Raw genomic sequence first — 18953 nt, forward strand, 5'->3', positions numbered from 1 at the left:
ACCGTGTCAGCCCGGACTTGTCAGCAATGGCAAGTCCCACCTTGGTCATGGATCCTTCAGACGTGGCACGTAGAAAGTAGAAAACAACCTACGGGTTGTATGGCGTGGCAGCCAACGGGTTAACTTAAGTGTGTGTATGTATGTATAATGTGTGTGATTGTAAAATGTGGTGGAATTGTGGGTGGAGGTGGGACAATAAAGCAATTCCAATTTATCTTGTTATTCAACGTTGTACTTGTATTTCCAATTGGTATTACAATAAATATTTCACACTTAGCTGAAATTTCAGTTACTTATATTTAGCGTAATTGTTGAGATGGTCCACAGGTTTAGAAGTCTTGATTTATAAAATGATTGATGTTCTTATTAACCATATTGAAACCAGTTTCACCCAGTACTTGGTTTCAAAAATATATCTTACACCAGTTAACACAAATCAAAACAGTCTACACCATTAAATTTAACTGGTACAAACTTGAATTCAAGAAAAAATTTAGTCAAGAAAAACCATCTGTCACACATTGCAACAGTACTAAAAACAGGTAAATACAGATCTTCCTCCAAATCCACTCCATCTAGAAAAAGAAAAACTGTTAATGGTGTACTTCAATTTCTAGTAGTCTTCTATCATAACAGAGATTAAATAACTATACTTAGTAAAAAAACTGTTCATCTAAAAACAAAAACAGCACAGATTTGTTTACAACAAATCATAGACAGATAATAACAAGTTCCTATCGATAATCACTGTTGGTGCACATCCAAGCTTCAAGTTTCTGATACAACATCAGTAGTGTTTAAGACAATCAAAGGAAAAATGCAAATATATCACATTCATCTCGATAGTGAAGTTATTTTTGAAGGTCCTTAAAAAAAGTTCCCAAATAGTTTGTTCATGGAAATTTGCTATTAAAATACAGCAATCACATTGCGACTAATAGTAATTTGACTAATTCTTTGGGTTTAAGGCTTTAAGCCTAGGCCAGAAGGAAAAAAATTTGCGCCATCGTCAGTTATTACCTCGTGGAAAAAAACGAAAAATCCTAAAATATGTTGAGAACGGCGACAGGCGACACGTCAATCCACAATTTGTAACGTCGTCGCCATTTTGAAAGGCTCTACGGAGGGGAAGGGGCACCGTTGCGACATCATAAAAATTGCGATCAAAGGGCGAAAGGCGAATGCAAAATCGGTAAAATAAAACAATTTTAGCAGGTTGTGATTGTGAATGAAAATTTGGCTGAGGATAATCTACGAAAAAGAACAATTTGAGATTGAAACTGGATCTGTTCTTCGGAAATATCAGGCATCGCTCTTATTTCTTATCGCAGAATAAGTAGTTTTTTTTCCTAAAGTATTACCGAAATAATGACTTACTCGGTTAGATAAATCTATTGCATCTCCGACTAGCACGAAATCGTCTTCATCCGCACATCAATTTACTATTCAACGCAATCTCCTTTTCAGTAGAGAAATTGTTGCCTGGCAACGGGAAAGAGGAGCACTGTTCGACGCATCCGTATTTCCTCCCAACGGTTTCTTAGTTTTTTTCTAATGGACATTTTCGAATAATCCATCTTCCATGATGTTAGGGGGAAGATAAACTGGTGACACATTCCAGTTACCACAATGGTCGAGAGCCAGAGACGATGAAGAGTTCTCGATGGTTGTTATCGCCTCAGCAATCCGGCGCTCCTGGCTGTTGAGAGCGGTTTCCGCCGCCGTCACCCATTTTATTTAGCTGCATGCTAACCACCAGAGACAAATACTCTCGCCACAATAGTCTGTTAGATGAATTATCAGGTCAAAAACTGCTACATTCCTAATGAAGCGATGAATGTTTCGTTCGTTTACCTCAATCGCTGCTCTACGTCCCAGGGTGAACGAATGGGACTCGACTGATGCCAACGGTTCAATGCCGTTGTGGTAGACTCGGCCATCACATCTGAGAGATAAGTTCAATAAGTAAAATTAATAAAAAATGAAAAATGTCCAACAGAGACGAATGTTACCAGTGTCTGTATCGAAATTCATTGTCTTGATCTTCTAGAAGACAAAACGGGCGATAACATTGCGAAATTAAAATGTTGAGAGGGCTCGAGGTTACCAATTACTATAATTCACCTGAGCAGTTGAGCATTCTCTAACACCAATTTGATGAAGTCCACGTTCAGTGAATTTAGTTTCTGCTATTGCCTGAGTAGAGACAACTTTTATCTTCCCTATTCAGTTACCAGAATTGTGTGGAGTCGAATCAACCTCTTCGGGCTCCATTTTGCTTGGCAGGATTGATCTTTCAGAGGAGTCAAACTCATTGAGAGGAACTTAATTGAGCTGAGAAGAAAAGATTTCGTAAAATCATTAAATCACAATTTAAGTTGATTCAAGGGAACAACTTACTAAAATGTCTTCTGGTGCTTTGTTTCTCCTCCTGTTCTATGGTTTAGAAATAAAATGGGAAAAGCAATTCAGATAGAATGAATGTGATGGCTGTTTTAACAAGTGGTTCATTTCCCTTTATAAACACCAATGAGCTCAAAATTAAGGTCCATTCTGAGTTTCTGGCACCCACTCGAACAGCTATAGATCCTGGCGCATTGCACATTTTATCGCAAACTAGAATATTACCATTTAGCTGTCACAGTCTCACAGATGTTCCATCTTGCTCACAAATCGGGTGAAATGACAAAGACACAAATGATGACGTTGTTGCTTCTGCTTCTTAGTCCTTATTCGGTTGTTGAAAGAGCAGACGAAATTTCAATGTTTACCAATTATTAATCGATTATCAAATCGATGGAGAACTAAATATCGATACAATGTTGTTCCTAGTCAAATTAGACAATTCGTTAGGAATGGAGATTGTGGGAATCAGGTATATTTAGAGCTCAATGATTTCTAGTTAGATATAGTATTTATTTATCAACATTGATCAACATCGACATTTGATCAATCCATGTGAATAGAAAAACCAACAAACATAAACGACCCATTTTTGACACTTGATTCAATTTTGACACTTTTGACTAGGCCAACGACATCGCCACCGTCGTACTGGACTTTCTCCCGTGGTTGATTTCCAGGACTGTTGCACCTACTGGTCTGCCAATGCAGACCCCGACCGACACGTGATGCCATTATGTTGGGATGGGGAATTATATAGTTGCCATGGAAGAATGAAAATACCAAATCATTATTGATTTAACCTACTTTCCATTATTGAATTCCAGATCCACTTCCCCCTTCAAAGTTTTGCAACAAGCCAAAGTTGCGATTTTGTCAACCACTGACTACAGGTCGGACGACACCTTTGGCAAATATGTGACGGCCGCAACCACCTTTTTTATAATAATAACAAATTCTCCTGCACAGTAAGTAAAGTCTGTCTTCGCCATCATATGATCTGAAATTTAAATAAGCCGCTATAAAAATGATTGGCTGACGTCAGCGCCCCAGTCGTCATCTTCCCGACACCAGCCAACTGAGCCAAGCAACCAGCTTGGCTACTAAAGCGTCTGTAATTGTAAACAATTTGGTAAAAATCAAATAATCAGCGAGAACAGAAAAAACAAATAATTTGAACTTGATATTTATAGATTCTAATTCAATTAAACGTCGCCCGGAAATATAAAATAAAATTTAAATTGATATAAATTAAAAATGAAATAAAATTATTTTAAAATCAGAAAAGGAACAGAAAAAAGTTTAAATATGAACACTAAATAGCAAGGAGAGGGAGCACATCCGCCGCTGTGTGTGTGTACTACTTGTTTTTACCAAATATTCTATAATTGATATAACAATTTTAACAATGGAGTTAGATGGGCACACCGGGGAGGCTAGCGCCCGGCCATAGCAAGATATACGGATCTGAAACTAGCACAAATAATCCCTCACATACACGCATTTCACAAGTTGTTGCCCACATGATACACCGGGCGGTGTATGACAAGGACAACATTGTTGGATTCCAGCGGAAGCAATGCGCATTATGATCACTGAAGAATATTCGACTAGACGTATAGAGCAAGCACCCACTTGTATGCAACACATTCCCAATTCAACACGACGGAACAAGGCAATTAACCCAATGACTGCGCAACCAAGGGCCCTTTGCTCTGCCAGATATACAGCGCCAATTTCCCATTATTCCACATTTCATTTGCCTTTTGCGCCGACTGAGGAATATTGGACCGATCCCAATATCGACGAAAACCGTCCCCCAGCCAACCCTCCCGAGTTCCCTCTCCAGCAGCAAGTCACGGGGTCCATGTGACGCCACAGTGGCGCCATAGCGAGTGTACAACCAACCAACAAAGCTCACCACGGGGTTCGAACCCTGGTCCCAAGGTGCACCACTGCACCTACTCCTAAATGACGCCTTTTCCAATACACCAAATCGACCCCTTATGATAATTGGTAAAGTAAATCAATACTTTTTAATTTCAGTGAATGATGACCACACGAAATAGAATCCCGTTATCTTGTTGTGTCAATGATTTATGGATAGGCCTACGGGTAAAACTTTAACACACGTCGTGTAAGAAATGCGATTAATCTATCAATTTAAAAAGATTCAACCAAAAAGTCCAAACTGTACTGGTAATAGTCGATGACCGCCGACCCGACTCTTGTTCCAGGCAGTTTGTGCAACCAAAACTTTTTCTTTCCCTACTCTTTATTGAATTTTAATTCAAATTCTTTCAGTTTTTCCCTTGAATTCGATCTGTTTTCCCATTGCGTACTTTATTCTGCTGTTAAAATTTTGATGGTCACAGTTGGTTATTGGCTTATTGCCAACAGACTGCACATGGAACGAACAAAAATCAATATTAAAAATTTGAAACGGTTGCTTGCCACTTTAAGTTCACGCTAAATACCGGATCGGTATTTGCCAGCGGTTTCTTAATTTTTTTCTAATGGACATTTTCAAATAATTCATCTCCCTCGAAATTAAAAGGTCTCTGTCATTCTCGTTTATAGGCGCAACGCTCTGAGAATCATCTGTGTTGTGCGCAAAACGGACCCGGTTTTCTAATGCACGTTTCCAGGTTTACGATGGATTCGTCTAAAAATGGAATACAAAAGAATCAATTATTACTATTTTACAGTAGAGCGAAATTATATTTAATCACCAATTGTATAGAGTCTCGGATGTGGGCTGAATACTGAAAGCCGGTCGAGCTGTGGCGGATTACCGGAAGTCCGGAAGTACCATTAGAAGTCGGCAATAATAGGTGGTCCCGGTGTCAAAGTCGGGTAGATGGAAAGGATTAGGAGGATCGCAGAAGTTGTTGGAGTTCCCATCTTAGAAACAGAAAATTATTGAAAACGGAAGGCAAGCAATATTAAGGCAGAAAATACTTCAGTAAATACGAGCAAGAACACCTTGATTAGGAGGGGCCTTACGTCGATTTTCTCACGCAAGATACAATACGCTTCGTCACATCTGAGACTGCAATTTTTTTTGAAATGTACGCTGAAAGAAAACGGAAATTCAGTCGACTGTTACTGAGCCCCGAAGGCCCTGCAACATGCGTGGAAATAAAGGTTTATTGACGTCATCGCTAGCAGCTTGCCATTTCAAAGGCAAAGCTGCAGAAAGAAAAATACCGTAACCAGGCAGATCGTACATGAGAGCAGCTTCATTAGCTCTTTTTAATCCATGTAATGGAGAAACAAAAACTTCGTCATTGTTTTCATCTCAACTTGTGCAACATTTCAACCCCAAGACGGTGCTGGCAGGCGAGTTAACTCTTGAATCTGTACTTTCCCTTATTCCTCTTTCAAGGTACAGTGAATTTAAATTAAATTTGTGTTATTAGCAGAGCATATTAAATAGATGTGATTCAATCAGAAAAAAATAGTAGTTAGCGAAGGAATGCGGAGTTGGGGTTTTACTTCAACAGGCCAAGGGGGATCATTTCCTTAAACAATTGTTGTACGTACAACACACTGAAAAAGAAAAGAACATGTTCTGCGATGCTATTTCTTCAACAACATTTACTAGCTAACCCAGAGCTAACCGCAAAATATTTTCCGATTTGAAGTTTACGGCCTTGTTGAGGAATCCTACAGCAAATTTCGGCATTTTAAAATCATCATTAAAAGATAGGATCACCTTCACATAAATGAAGATGGATAGACTCCCCTTATTCTAGTATTACGCACTGAATTAAAAATCAGAACAGGGGATCTATTTCCAATGTCGAATACGCCACTTCGCGGCTTTCCCAGAAAATCTGTTTAGGATAATTCCAAAACAAAATCATCGACATAAAAGCAAAAGACGAAATTTGATAAAACGCACTATAAGCTGAACCCACATTAAATCGAACATTGCATTTAGGCAGCTATACTCAAAGAATTAAAAGTTTCAAAGCAACCTACGGTAAATCTTTATGTAGGGAAGTTGTTATTTAAATTTTCCTCTGCATACGTAACATTCTCTCGAGTGACAAGCACAAGAAAATTCGCCTAAAGGGTTTTACAGCTTTCGTTTCTACGCATGTCGTTTTGGTATTTTCATTATTAGCCTTGCACCTCTTAAACCTAAACCAGCATTCTAATAGTCGGTAAAACAAAGACGCTTAAAAGTAGTACCCATCAACAAAGCTCGATAGTTTTCTCGTTCAAAATACAAGAAGGGGAGGATGATGAAGCTTGATCACAACTTCTTTTACAATACTTAAGTAGACAGATCTTACCTAAAGCTGAATATTCATTCATGTCATTTATCTGAGGTAGGCTTTCTGGGTGGGCCGTGCAGCGGAATTGGTTACAGCTTCACACCATCGACCAACAATGGGTTAGAACTATATCTTTCGGGAAATTGAAATAATTTTAACAATTAATTGAATAAATTATAACCTTAAATAAATACCTCTTCGTGTGACAAGAATGAAACTTTTGACAAATCGACCAAGAATCTTTTGTGTAGCATATCTTTGTGGATCTTGCCTTTTAATCTGTTGAAGAAGGAAATGTTACAATTAGTTTATAAAATAATTTGAAACCTTCAGTTGTAGACTACATGTTTAAAATATGACGACTGACAATATAACAATGTAACTAATGCTGTGGCATTTCTGACACTGGCGAAGTATGACACACCATTTCGATTAAGGATATAATAAAGGTTCTTCAGAACTACGAATACCTCACACTATAGTGGCTGCTGGGTTTCGAATCGACGCAAACAGGAAACACAAAATGACGGATTTCCAATAGCAATCGTGAAAACCGAAACACAATAACTACTCCTATTTCCGTCAAAACAATAACGCGTTCTTCCCCGAGAACACGTTTTTCAGTCAAGGTTAAACACAGTTACTAAACTCTTGTACAATAAAAAACAGAGTGGAGCAACGAATGAAATCAACTGGGTGAATGGCGAAATGTTTTCATTCCGCTGCAAGAGGAAACCGATTTTACCGCGTAGCAATATCATCCGAATAATCGTGGTTAACTGGCACAGATAGCGACGAACGTGCGGTTATAGGAAGGATAGAACGCGGCTTGGAAAAATTAAACGGAAATCCAATAGAATCAATGTACTATTACCATGGTAACGACTTTTCCAACATCCGTCATGGATTCCGCGTTTTCCCCTACGAGCGCACTCGATGGTTAACTTCCTTCCGAAACCCCAAAAGTTTAATGTTACGCGGTTGACAATAATAACGGAAATTTTCACGTGCAGCACTCCTGGAAATCCTGTCGAGACGGCAAACAATGTTTGGGGGACGTAAAATGAGGCAACGCGCGTCATAAAAACTAATGGAAAATTGGGATGGGCATCATCGAACGTAAAAGAATAATTTGTAGAAACCTCCTGCAATTACTAAATTGTGCTAAATAAATGCGGAGATCAACATCCTTGAACCTTTTCCATTTGTCGTCTTTAATTCTCATATAAAGACGGTCGATTCGAGAACTGAATCCATCACAACCACTTTGAACTCGGCTCATAGTTACTCCTCTGAATTAGTCCCAGAACTTTCAATCATTGACATGACGATGAAAACTATCTTGCTGTTGGTTACGTTTTTCGTTTCCGCAGCTCATTGCCTGGTCCTACCAAGCACTGCCGCAACTGGTTCCGGTCAACTTGGACAGCCTGAAGAAGAAGACAACGTGGTCCAGTATCGCACCGTTTCCATCGTGGACGAACTGCAGGAACTCGGCCGACATTCCCAAACTGTTTGTTCTTTCAAAGTGGAAAACAAAACTGTAGAAAACGACCATCCACTGGGAAATGTTGTCGTCACCATCGACGAAATCGTTTGCTCAGGAACCTGCAAAAATGAAAATTGTAGCGGGACAGGAGGTAGTTGCAAACAGCTGATGACAACTCTACAGGTTTCCATTAGGAATCCGGCGACCGGTCTACCTGAAAAGATCATCTCCACTAACGTCGCAGCTGGATGTAGCTGCACACCACAAGATACTGGAGCTCTGGGCGAGGACGTTTTAAGAGCGAGATGACCGATGGATCAAATTTTGTTGACGGTTCTGCTTCAAGTCGACATTAGTAATACACTCAAAGTATTATTACGCAATAATGCCCTGTTGAAATAACTAAAAATGTACAAGTTTTCCTTTATGAAATGTAACAAACATTGATTAGCAAATAAACTAGTGTACCCATTGAATATCCAGTTGTGATCATTGATGTAAAGGTTGCTGAACTCGGAGAAAAGTGAGCACACAGTAGCTTCATACCTAGTTGATACACCAAGCCTATTATCATTTTCAAAAGTAGTCAAGCTCATCAAAATGTTATTTGTTAAAAAATGTTGGTATACCTCACAACAAAAGTTATTTAATAATTGCACTTGAAGCATGTTGAAGTTGTCCCATTGTTTAACGGTTTCTTGGAGTCAGCAAAAATACTGAAAGGACAACAACATACAAAGCTGCTATTAATTTATGGTTTATCTTAATTTATTACCTTGGCACACGTGACAAAGCTTTGATAAGAGGCAAAGTTTGGAATTAACTTTTCGTGGATATGGTGTATCTCTTAATCTCTTTCCTGTCAAATCCGAAGTTGTTTCAATGGACCAATTGTGCATGGAATATGTTGAAAAAAACAGAGATGTATTTATATCTTAGAACATTATAATCACTTTTGAAACAATACTTATAGTTGTTGGATTTGCCCAACTGGAATCCAATTGAAAACAGGCAAAGCAAGGAAGGCTACCACAGAAAAAACTGTTTCTTAGGTGGTCAGGATATTATCATTATATAATCTGAATGGCTCACTACAATGACTACATCTATAGAAAGAGGCTAATAAGAGTTGCTGAGCTAAAAGCAATGTAAATTTTTACTTTCGAGTTTTTCGTCGACGGACGAAATCACACGAGTCATTAGTCACACCTTCACACTAATCGAATGAAGAATCGAGGAGGCGGGGTGGGGGCCGTGGCGTGGGGGTGGGGGGCTATTAAATATCGATACACTGTTTCAATATACAAAGTTTCAAATGTCGATTTGCTTCATTCTCATAATCAATTGAATCAATTCGATTGCTACATTTACATAATGTTGAAAATAGTAGATGATCAACTTTATTTTGTTTTGGGTTTTGAAAAAAAAAAACAACACGAAAATGGCCGTGTCATGGCAGCACACATGTAATTCAACGAAGATTCCAGTTTCATCGGTTTCATGCAAAGGGACATTGAACGCCCTTGCAGCTCTACATGTTCGTGTCATAAATAACAAAGTAACAGCAACTCAAGTTTAATCTCCTTGAATTGTCTTTCTCCACTAATACCCTCGAACCCAACCATAATTGGCGTACAACCGTCTAAAAGCCCAAAAGGGAAAATTTCCATATTTTAATCAAGTAACTAAATTGTCGCACTGTTGATCGCATTTGGAACTTAACCGATCGTATCGCCCAGTCTCTGCTGCCAAATTTCCAGTTATTGTGAACGTGCTGAGCTCCATCTCCATGTTAGACAACTTTTCTCGACCGGAGAGTTATTTTGCATTTCTGTGGCGTTTTGCGTTTCTTTTTGGAGTTGCAAGTCCTCGAGCAATAATTGTGATTGCAACTTCCCTCAATGTCATTTGTGTTCGAGCGCTTCCATATTTGTTAAAGCAGAAGCACCATAATTAAACGAATCCAGTTCTAGCGAAAGATCACGTTGATTTATATTCTCGGATTCAAAACAGCTCCTGTAACAAATTAAAATATTCCAGGGTTAATTTTCTTTTTAAATTTTAACAATATCAACAAACGTGATAACAATTTTAGCATATTGGCGATTCTTAAATCTTTAGGCTAATTTGCATGACGAAAATATTCTTTCGCTGGAAACCTTTAGCTTAGCATTCAAAAGAATCTCATTCGGCCAATAAAAATACACCACTAAAGGTAATGTATTTAAACAGGTGGATAACTTTTATCAACAACCAACAAGAAATGAGACCCGAATCAACTCCCCGATTGAAGGGTATAATAGAAGGCCGAAACTTGATTTGCATTTCGCTCACGACGAAGCTCGACAGCCAAAAAGTCGCAATTCAAGATCACGCGGGGAATTTGGCGGGTTCAATAATCGACGTTGGACTGAGGGTTCTCCTTATCACTCGGGTGACACCTCAAATCAGTATAACCTTGAAATGCGTAATTTACATTGATTAGGTATTCTTTTTCATTTTCAAAAGGCGTTGGCTCAATCCAATGGAGTTTAACAAGTACGAATGATATGGGCGGTGCTTCTTCCCGGCGTCTTCAATCCCGCAATAAAAAGGAAGGCCAGCTCGACAGTGAATCACAAGTGTCGTCCAAGTGCACCTGCAACAACCATGGTAATATCGATTTAAAACTTAGAAAATTTTTGATTTAGCAAGTAAATTGAATCCTAGTTATAATTACATTTTCAATGTCCTGCTGTTTCATTTCAATGACAATGGCTGATCACAAAAGTTTTAGAGAATTAAAATCGTTAATTTAATTATTTCTTACATAATGTGATTTAGATGGGCTACCAAAAAGGGAAAATCATCCTCTTCTTTGCGACGGTGACTTTCCTGAGCTGCTGCAACCCTGCCGCTAGTTCCGTCCTTCCGCGTGTCACTCGAACAGATGACGCCATCATCGTTGATTGTAAATTACAAATGATTTCTTTCTTTACAAATATTTGCTAAAAAATGTGACGAGTTGTTTAGTTGCTGATTCTCCCATTCAAAGCAAGAACTACAACGGAGAAACAATCATTCAGCTGCCAGGGTTCAATCCTTACGCAATCATGCAACAGAAGCCGCAGAAGGTTTTCTACGAAGGATGGCCTTTTTTCTTCGGATATCCTACTCCTACTGGCCCATCTACTAGGCAGTTTGAAGAAGTGCAACTACGGCAGCAGGTAGGAGTTGCCCCGGCCCCAACTACAACTAAAGCTCCAACTCCGGCTCCAACTCCAGCTCCAACTCCGGCCCCAACTCCGGCAACGTGCGGCCGTGGGCCAGCCAAATTTCCTGGAACACGGTCATTGATTAGCGGAAGGGTCACCACGGGCGCGGACGTAACCAAAGCCAAAAATAATGCTTGGCCTTTCATGGCAAGTTTATTCATTCCTGTTAACTACTAAATAAATACTAAAATACTTTTTAATTAATTCGATTACAGGTAACCCTTAAAAATAGTGCAGGTACATTGTTTTGTAGCGGTGCTTTGATTAGTGACACTAAAATCATCACAGCGGCTCAATGCTTTGAAAAGTAATAAGATTTTAAAATAATCACTCACCGTTTCATTTCAGCAAAGCAATTCTCTTTTTCTTGCATGCTTAAAGAATGTCTGCATTTGAAATGCAAGGTGTGACCGTATTGATTGGCATGACGAGCCTAACAGACGTTCAGATGACGAGGAGAACGACTAAAATTATCCTTAACGGCAAATTTAATGCGTTTACCTACGTAAGTTGAGCCAAAAAACAATGGATTATCATTTCTTAATTTTACTTTTGAGATTAGGCCAATGATGTGGCCATCGTAACAATGGACTCGCCTGTGATTATATCCAATACTGTTCAACCTGTTTGTTTGGCAGCGGCTAATCCCAATCCCAACCCCGACCCCGACCAATATGCCGGCCAGGATGCCATCGTCTTGGGATGGGGAACGGCAGGTATAACAAATAATCACCAACTGTTTGTCACTGAATGAACTAAGACAATTTAGCGTTTCTTTTTCCTTACTTTAATTTCCAGACATAACAAAACCTAGTGCTACTTTGATGCAAGGTAAAGTTGGAATTGTGGCCAACTCTGAATGCAGGGTTGAGCCGGCGTTTGGCAAATATGTTTCCGACTCAACCATCTGTGTCGCTTCTACGACCGCCTTCAGCTGCGCAGTAAGAAATTAATTCTCTGTGAACCTTTTTAAAACTTTTCAACAAGACAATGAAATAAAAATGTTACGTAATTTTAGGGTGACGTCGGCGGTCCAGTAGTTATTCTTTCGGCGCCAGGGACTTGGACCTTGGTTGGAATCAACAGCTACACCAAGGGTGAGTATCTAAATGTATACAAGGCATTTGGTTACAATCAATTAACGAGCCGTTTTTGTTGTTTAATGACAGCTGATTGCAGTGCTACTGGCCTTAAAACTGCTATTTCGGCTTTCAGGGCCTGGATTGATCTGTATAAGAATTAAAATCAAAAGGATAACGACGACAACCAACAAGAAAACAAAATTTAGAACTAACTCTTCTTTTTTGGTTATACTGCTGGTTAGATTTTGGTTAGATTGGCGTTTGGTTCTTATATTTGTTTAAAATTCAGTTTCGGCAGACTAATATTGATTATTACAAGCCATGGTAATAAATGCACTATTGCATACCATTAAATTAAACCAGTTTCTGAATAAACATGAGACAAAAGTATTTACCAGCTCACTCGTCTGCTGAATTGATTCGACAATTTTATAAGAGTCCAGTACCCCCACCATAATCGGAAAGGCCAAGATAACAAGAATTATTAAAATTATTAATGGAAAGAGCAGTGGTGCTAGATCACGTAATCATAACCAGTTAATGTCTTCCAAAATACCTAGACAGAAATGCGACGTGCCAAAAATAACTTCAAAATTTACTGTGAATTGAACAAACAGGCCAGAATTCTAAATTTACAACATCTAAAAAAAAAAAAAAAAACCCAAGGGCAGAACAAATTTGCCATTCCAGAACTGAACATTAAACGTGGGTGATTTAAAAATATATATATATGCTAAACAACCTACAGATGTACAGAAAGATAAATCAACCATCTCTCTACTAGAACCGGCGGGATATGATCTGACATTTTAAATAAGGATGTTAAGGATCCGAAATTATTTCTGGAAAATCATCGCACAAGCGCAAACGCGGGAAACACATAATTACGGATTTCCAACAGCAATCGTGAAAACAAACTCACAACACTATTCCGTTTCCGTCAAAACAATAACCTATACGGTTTCTTCCCCCCAATTTTCAATTAAGGTAAAACACAGCTGCTAAACTCTTGTACAATAAAAAACACAATTGAGCAACTGATGGATTCGACTGGGTCAATGGCGAAATGTGTTTAATCCCGCTGCAAGAGGAAACCGATTTAACCACGTCGCAATATCATCCGAATAATTGCGGTTAACTGGCACAGATACCGACGAACGTGCGGTTGGAAAGGATAGAAAGCGTCATGGAAATACTAAACAGGACGGCGAAAACAACAAGCACGTATCTCCAATAGAATCAATGTACTATTACCATGGTAACAACTTTTCCAACATCCGTCACGTATTCCGCATTCCCCCCCTCCCTTCGTGATTTCCCTTACGAGCGCACTCGATGGTTAACTTCCTTCCGAAACCCCAAAAGTTTAATGTTTCGCGGTGAACAATAAACGGAAATTTAAACGTGCAGTAGGCTACTGCTGAAAGACCTGGCGGATAAAGGATCAACCACATTTCGGGAAGGTAAACAATGTTTGGGCGACCTTCATCAGTAGAACGTTATAAATGAATTTTTTAATGACGTAGAGCGACGCGCCTTGCGTCACTAAATCAACGGAAATATTAAACGGGGAATCCGCTAACAGAGAAGAATGATTTGCAAAAACCTCAAACAGATGTGATATGTGCTGCGGATATTGACATCCTTGAAACTTTCAATTCTCATATAAAACCGATCGATTCGAGAACTGAATCCATCACAACCACTTTGAACTCGGCTCATAGTTACTCCTCTGAATTACTCCCAGTCCTTCTTTCAATCATTACCTTGACGATGAAAACAATCTTGCTTTTGGTTACCTTTTGTGTCTCCGCAGCTCATTGCCTGGTCCTACCAAGCACTGGCGCAATTGGTTCCGGTCAACTTGGACTGCCTGAAGAAGAAGACGACGTGGTCCAGTATCGCATGGTTTCCATCGTGGACGAACTGCAGGAACTCGGTCGACATTCCCAAACTGTTTGTCCTTTCAAAGTGGAAAACAAAACCGTAGAAAACGATCATCCACTGGGAAATGTTGTGGTCGCCATCGACGAAATCGTTTGCTCAGGAACCTGCAAAAATGAAAATTGCGGGACAGGACGCAGTTGCAAACAGCTGATGACGACTCTACAGGTTTCCATTAGGGATCCGGCGACCGGTCTACCTGAAAATATCATCTCCACCAGCGTCGCAGCTGGATGTAGCTGCACACCACAAGATACTGGAGCTCTGGGCGAGGACATTTAAGAGCGTGATGAGGTGATTCGTGGCTCAGATTTTGTTGAAATGTGTGTTCTGCTTTAAGTTGACATTACACTCAAAGTATTATTAGCCATTCCCTGTTAAAAACTTTTAAAATGGCTTGTTATATTTGAAAAGTAACACACACCGAACCAGCAAATAAATTATGTACCACTGAATATCCAGTTGATTTGATTGATTTCAAGACTGCTAAACTGAGAGTAGAGTTTATCCAGTATACAGCAGTCTCTCACCAAGCCTGTTGTAATTTTCAAAAGTAGTATAGATCATCAACGTTATTTGCTAAAAAAGAGAATAGTTGTCATTGAAATCCTAAACATACCCTTGCTTGATGGTTCCTTAGGGAGCAACAAAAATACTGAATAGACAACAGCATTAAACAGTTATTCCTTCTGAAAATGTTACATATTTCAAACAGTTTTGATTGACACCAATACTGGAAAACCAAACTTTTCACGGTTGTGTAACATATCTTTCCTGTCATCTGTACCATATGAATTAGTTAAAAAAATTTTGCCAATTGTGCAAATAATGTGAGGAAAATTATTAGTGTACTCACCAGTCAGGAGACGCCTCTTTCCCACCATTTTGGGAAAGGAAAAACAATCAACCGAATAACTTGTGTGCACAAACGTAAATTGCGTACTGGTGTTTATCATTGGCACATGCATTGGCACGACAACGTTTGGCAGTTTTGAATCAGACGACCATTTCAGAGGAGAAGGCAGGCAGGTAAGAAAATCCATCATGGCCGCCATCCATAGCAGAATCCCCTGTATCATTGTGCTCTACGTGTGTAAGGCCTTGCCTCGTGTCGGGTGCGGTCGTGTGTGTGTTTCTTCTGTCGAGTGTGCGCATGTTCAGAAATCTAAAATTGAAATTTCCAATTCCGATTTCAAACGTCCTCCACGTTACTGGATTGTTATTCTTGACGAAAGTTTTGTTTTTAAATCTCTGGTTCGAAGAATCACAGGCCTTTCCTTTTCAGACGTGGAGGTAGGGTAAGGAAATGAATCCATAATGGCCGCCTTCCACTGCGGAAATCCTCCTAAATGGCGGGAATAGTTTTTGGGGCGTTGCCACTACCTTATTATTAGTCTACAAGTCAGACTAATTTAATTCTAATAAAAACACCGGGAATGTATACGTTAAGTGAGTGGAAAAATTTCCAACTACTGTCAGAATAAACTAGCTGCATCTGCTCTTGTCCAATGAAAAGCAGAGTTTGACAGAATGCCATGCAGACTGCAACTCTGTTTAAACTAGGAAAGTCACAGCAGTTTTTAGCGACCTTTCATCCATTCCTTTCAAGATCCACGTGATGTCTACGACGTCAAACTCCTCGCGGTAAAATAACGAAAATTCGTTTGTTAATTTTTTCATAGCATTCTTTTTGTCCAGACCGGTCCAGAGATTTTTTATTGTAAATTTGCAAGTCATTAAATTTGGTTTTTGAAAAAACACGAATGCACAGTGGTGACGACAACTTTTCAGAGAAAGTAGAAACACAACCAACTAGAATTTATTCGTGCAAGCTACAAATAGGTAAAATGTTAAACTTGCGATGCGTTTTACATAACGTGACTTGTAAGTTGTAATAACACACAAGCAAGGCAAGTCGTTCACCAGCAAGGTGGAATGATTGGCTGATTAAAATAAAAACAGTTCGAAACAAACGGACTAAAATGTGTAAATAATCAATTTTGTGTCAAACGAGTTACTCCCTAAGACTTGGATCTTATTTTTGTTGCAAAGCATGTTGTTACATTATGTGTTGATTGTTGTGATTGGAATAAAATGCAGGGTATATTATTTTTGAGAAAAATTAATTTAGTAGTAATAATTGTTTAGTAAAAAGGGTATACAAGACGAAGAATTGCAGGTTTAAATAAAGCACGTGAATGGGAAATGATTCATTTATTTTGTTGTTGTTGTTTTTCAATTTCTCGCGCGGTTGTTGGCGTTGCCACCGCCACTCGAGCTGATATGCAAATAGCCAAATAATGATTTTAAAAATCATATTTCATTCTACTGTCTTTTAATAATTTACATTATTTTTAAATTTCTTTATTAAGTTTTAATAAATGAAGTAGCCTAGTCGATTCAAATATTCTAAACTATATCTATTACGCCGGTAGCCCGGTAGGGGAAACCTCTTCGATGTCAAAGGGTGACGACGACATTTGTATTCAGTCGAACTTTCACCACCAGTCCTAGAAGATGCACTGCAAGTTGTGGTTTGAAGAAAACATAATTTCAAGGTTACTGTATATTTCATTCCGTTTTATTGTTGGATAATGATTCTGTGACGGATTTGAGTGTTCTGATAGCTAAACTAATTGTATCATGTGTAGTCGGAGTCATATTCGTTGCTGATCTGCAACCACATGCTGGCCATGCGTCCTAAACGTGGTGAGTAGCTAGCCGGGTTTCCTGCATTTAGTTTATCACGATGATAATTCGAGTATCGTTCGTATGAATTTGACAGGGTCAATTTATTGATTCTAACTTTTATCTACCACTGATTTTTAAACAACCAATTTCAAATTTTTCCGCTGTTCTAGACAAAGCTAATTAATCTGTCTATTTCTTAGATGATTCCAGCATGGGTTATGACTGTGGGACTAGTTTCGGTCTTTAGTTCAGGCAAGTTTACTTTCATTCCGTATAGCTATGCACAAATGTGATGAAATAACGATTCCACTCTGAGGTGCAATGATGTATTACTCAATTCATCCTTACCTACATTCTCTGAAGCATTCTTCAATTTTAAAATATCTTGCTGTCCATTCTTATACTTTATTTATTTCATAGGTTGTACGTCTCGACAATGTGTGTACTATGGAAAAATGGCTTGAAAGGTGTGTATTGCTCTCTTTCGAATTCCTTTCTGTTTTATGATGATTTGTTATCCCTGTCATACTAAACCGTGGTGATAGTTAAACAATGGTAACTAAAAATTCTGAGAACATTGAAAGTTTAACTGTTAATTTATTTTTCTTGAATTTTGTGGAATTTTAAAAATTGTTATTTGTCCTCAGGGCTCATGCAGTTGGAAGGCCCGCGTTTCTCTTGTCTGCAGCCTGTCCCGTAGGTAATATTAATGTCTCGTAATAGGAAATTTTGTTACGAATGATTATTTTTTTTTACCGCCCCAGTCTGAAGGACAGTGTTGATTGGTTTATCATCAATGACATTTTATATGATGGATATTACTTTTTAAATCTATTTGAAGGTCTGAACTTAGTTTTTTTTTACAGGATTTCCGATATTTTGATGGTTTCCATATTCATCATATACTGTCCGGTAATTTTAAAATTAGTTACATATCTAGTTTTTATAGCTGTAATTTATGATAGCCAAGTACGATGCATCCGTTATACGCTTTTAAATAATTCTGTTTTATTTCAGGTTGGTTATTACCCTGAATGTCACTTTTTTCCTCACGTGATGGATGTGGACATTTTTGATGGTATGTCCATGAATATCGAATATGTAGCAGAATTATTTAGAGCTCTGATGATCACAAGCATATGCCTGATTAACCGCAAGGGGTTGATGTTAATAAGGATACTGAGCTCTTTTGTTGCATTTATTATTTGTTTTCGGCAACTTGCCATCCGTTTCTAAAGCTAATGTTTTTGCGTCTTAGGTGCTGGTGTGCAGTTTTCACGTTCCCTGTTGGATGTTTTCCTATGGTAATTATGAGCATTCGTCATTTAAATTTTATCCCGATCGCCACGCCTCCTTCTTAATCGATGGGAAGGGAGGTGCCAAAATTACGAACGGGGAAATTAATGGTCACGTAGGAAGTAACTGAGATCGACCTGGTCTACAGGTTGTGCCTTAAACGGAGATTACATTTGACTTCAGTTTCGACATTTCGTTTTTCTGTTTTACTCAAAATATTTTTGTTTACAGATTCCTGCCAAGCTGTAGATTCCTCCGTTACTGAACTGTTTGCGTCAATCGGGTATTACATCTTTCTCTTCACATTATTTTTACCACTTGGTGTTTCAAATGATTTTTCATCTTTCGGGTCTGAATGTTTTTTGGATGACACCTTATTATTTGCTGATGAAACATTTGGTTGAACTTTTCGTCTCTACTTATAAAATTGTTTAACGCCTTGCTTCTTTCTACAGGTGTACTGTGGTGGGGTTTCCTTTTTCTTGTGTCGGTGTCTTCTAACAGGTAA

At 38.7% G+C, this 18953-nt stretch overlaps 1 protein-coding gene and 3 long non-coding RNA genes across 11 annotated transcripts; 1 reads left to right on the forward strand and 3 right to left on the reverse strand.

Annotated features, from left to right (window-relative positions):
- Nucleotides 1-210: 210 nt before the first annotated feature.
- On the reverse strand, nt 211-3608 carry LOC124204486. 3 transcript variants are annotated; one of them, XR_006878928.1, is made up of 7 exons: nt 3211-3608; nt 2401-3102; nt 2125-2334; nt 2013-2046; nt 1855-1945; nt 1378-1784; nt 211-575 (listed from the first exon to the last, which is right to left on the reverse strand). It is a non-coding gene; the product is annotated as an uncharacterized LOC124204486 (long non-coding RNA). The 3 variants fall into 3 exon arrangements; XR_006878929.1 differs by having other exon boundaries at nt 2401-2515; nt 2629-3608; XR_006878927.1 differs by having other exon boundaries at nt 2401-3608.
- An 878-nt stretch (nt 3609-4486) lies between these two features.
- On the reverse strand, nt 4487-9416 carry LOC124204487. Of its 6 annotated transcripts, none has more exons than XR_006878930.1 (11): nt 9339-9416; nt 9146-9204; nt 8954-9037; nt 8808-8894; nt 8647-8742; nt 8393-8580; nt 8046-8297; nt 6884-6968; nt 6708-6821; nt 5136-5307; nt 4487-5068 (listed from the first exon to the last, which is right to left on the reverse strand). It is a non-coding gene; the product is annotated as an uncharacterized LOC124204487 (long non-coding RNA). The 6 variants fall into 6 exon arrangements; XR_006878934.1 differs by having other exon boundaries at nt 4487-4804; nt 4881-5068; nt 9146-9398; XR_006878935.1 differs by having other exon boundaries at nt 4487-4804; nt 4881-5068; nt 8393-8568; nt 8647-8894; nt 9146-9409.
- Nucleotides 9417-10722: 1306 nt separating this feature from the next.
- On the forward strand, nt 10723-12908 carry LOC124204943 (chymotrypsinogen B-like). Its single transcript, XM_046602191.1, has 9 exons — nt 10723-10830; nt 11002-11128; nt 11191-11579; nt 11648-11739; nt 11814-11937; nt 11995-12148; nt 12231-12373; nt 12451-12529; nt 12602-12908. Exons 1-9 carry the CDS (start codon nt 10723-10725, stop codon nt 12673-12675), a joined length of 1290 nt encoding a protein of 429 aa, XP_046458147.1. The 3' UTR covers nt 12676-12908.
- Nucleotides 12909-13166: 258 nt separating this feature from the next.
- On the reverse strand, nt 13167-15686 carry LOC124204489. The gene is made up of 4 exons (XR_006878936.1): nt 15315-15686; nt 15078-15239; nt 14907-14993; nt 13167-14842 (listed from the first exon to the last, which is right to left on the reverse strand). It is a non-coding gene; the product is annotated as an uncharacterized LOC124204489 (long non-coding RNA).
- Between the last annotated feature and the right edge of the window lie 3267 nt (nt 15687-18953).

Source organism: Daphnia pulex, chromosome 10 (genome assembly GCF_021134715.1).
Source record: "Daphnia pulex isolate KAP4 chromosome 10, ASM2113471v1".
Classification (NCBI taxonomy): domain Eukaryota; kingdom Metazoa; phylum Arthropoda; class Branchiopoda; order Diplostraca; family Daphniidae; genus Daphnia; species Daphnia pulex.

Excerpts from the sequence above, each read along its gene's own strand:
- LOC124204943 (XM_046602191.1), top strand. The coding sequence starts at position 10,723 with ATGATATGGGCGGTGCTTCTTCCCGGCGTCTTCAATCCCGCAATAAAA. Across the intron at positions 11,938-11,994 it reads AATTTAATGCGTTTACCTAC|GCCAATGATGTGGCCATCGT; the intron begins GTAAGTTGAGCC and ends TTTTGAGATTAG. Across the intron at positions 12,530-12,601 it reads AATCAACAGCTACACCAAGG|CTGATTGCAGTGCTACTGGC; the intron begins GTGAGTATCTAA and ends GTTTAATGACAG.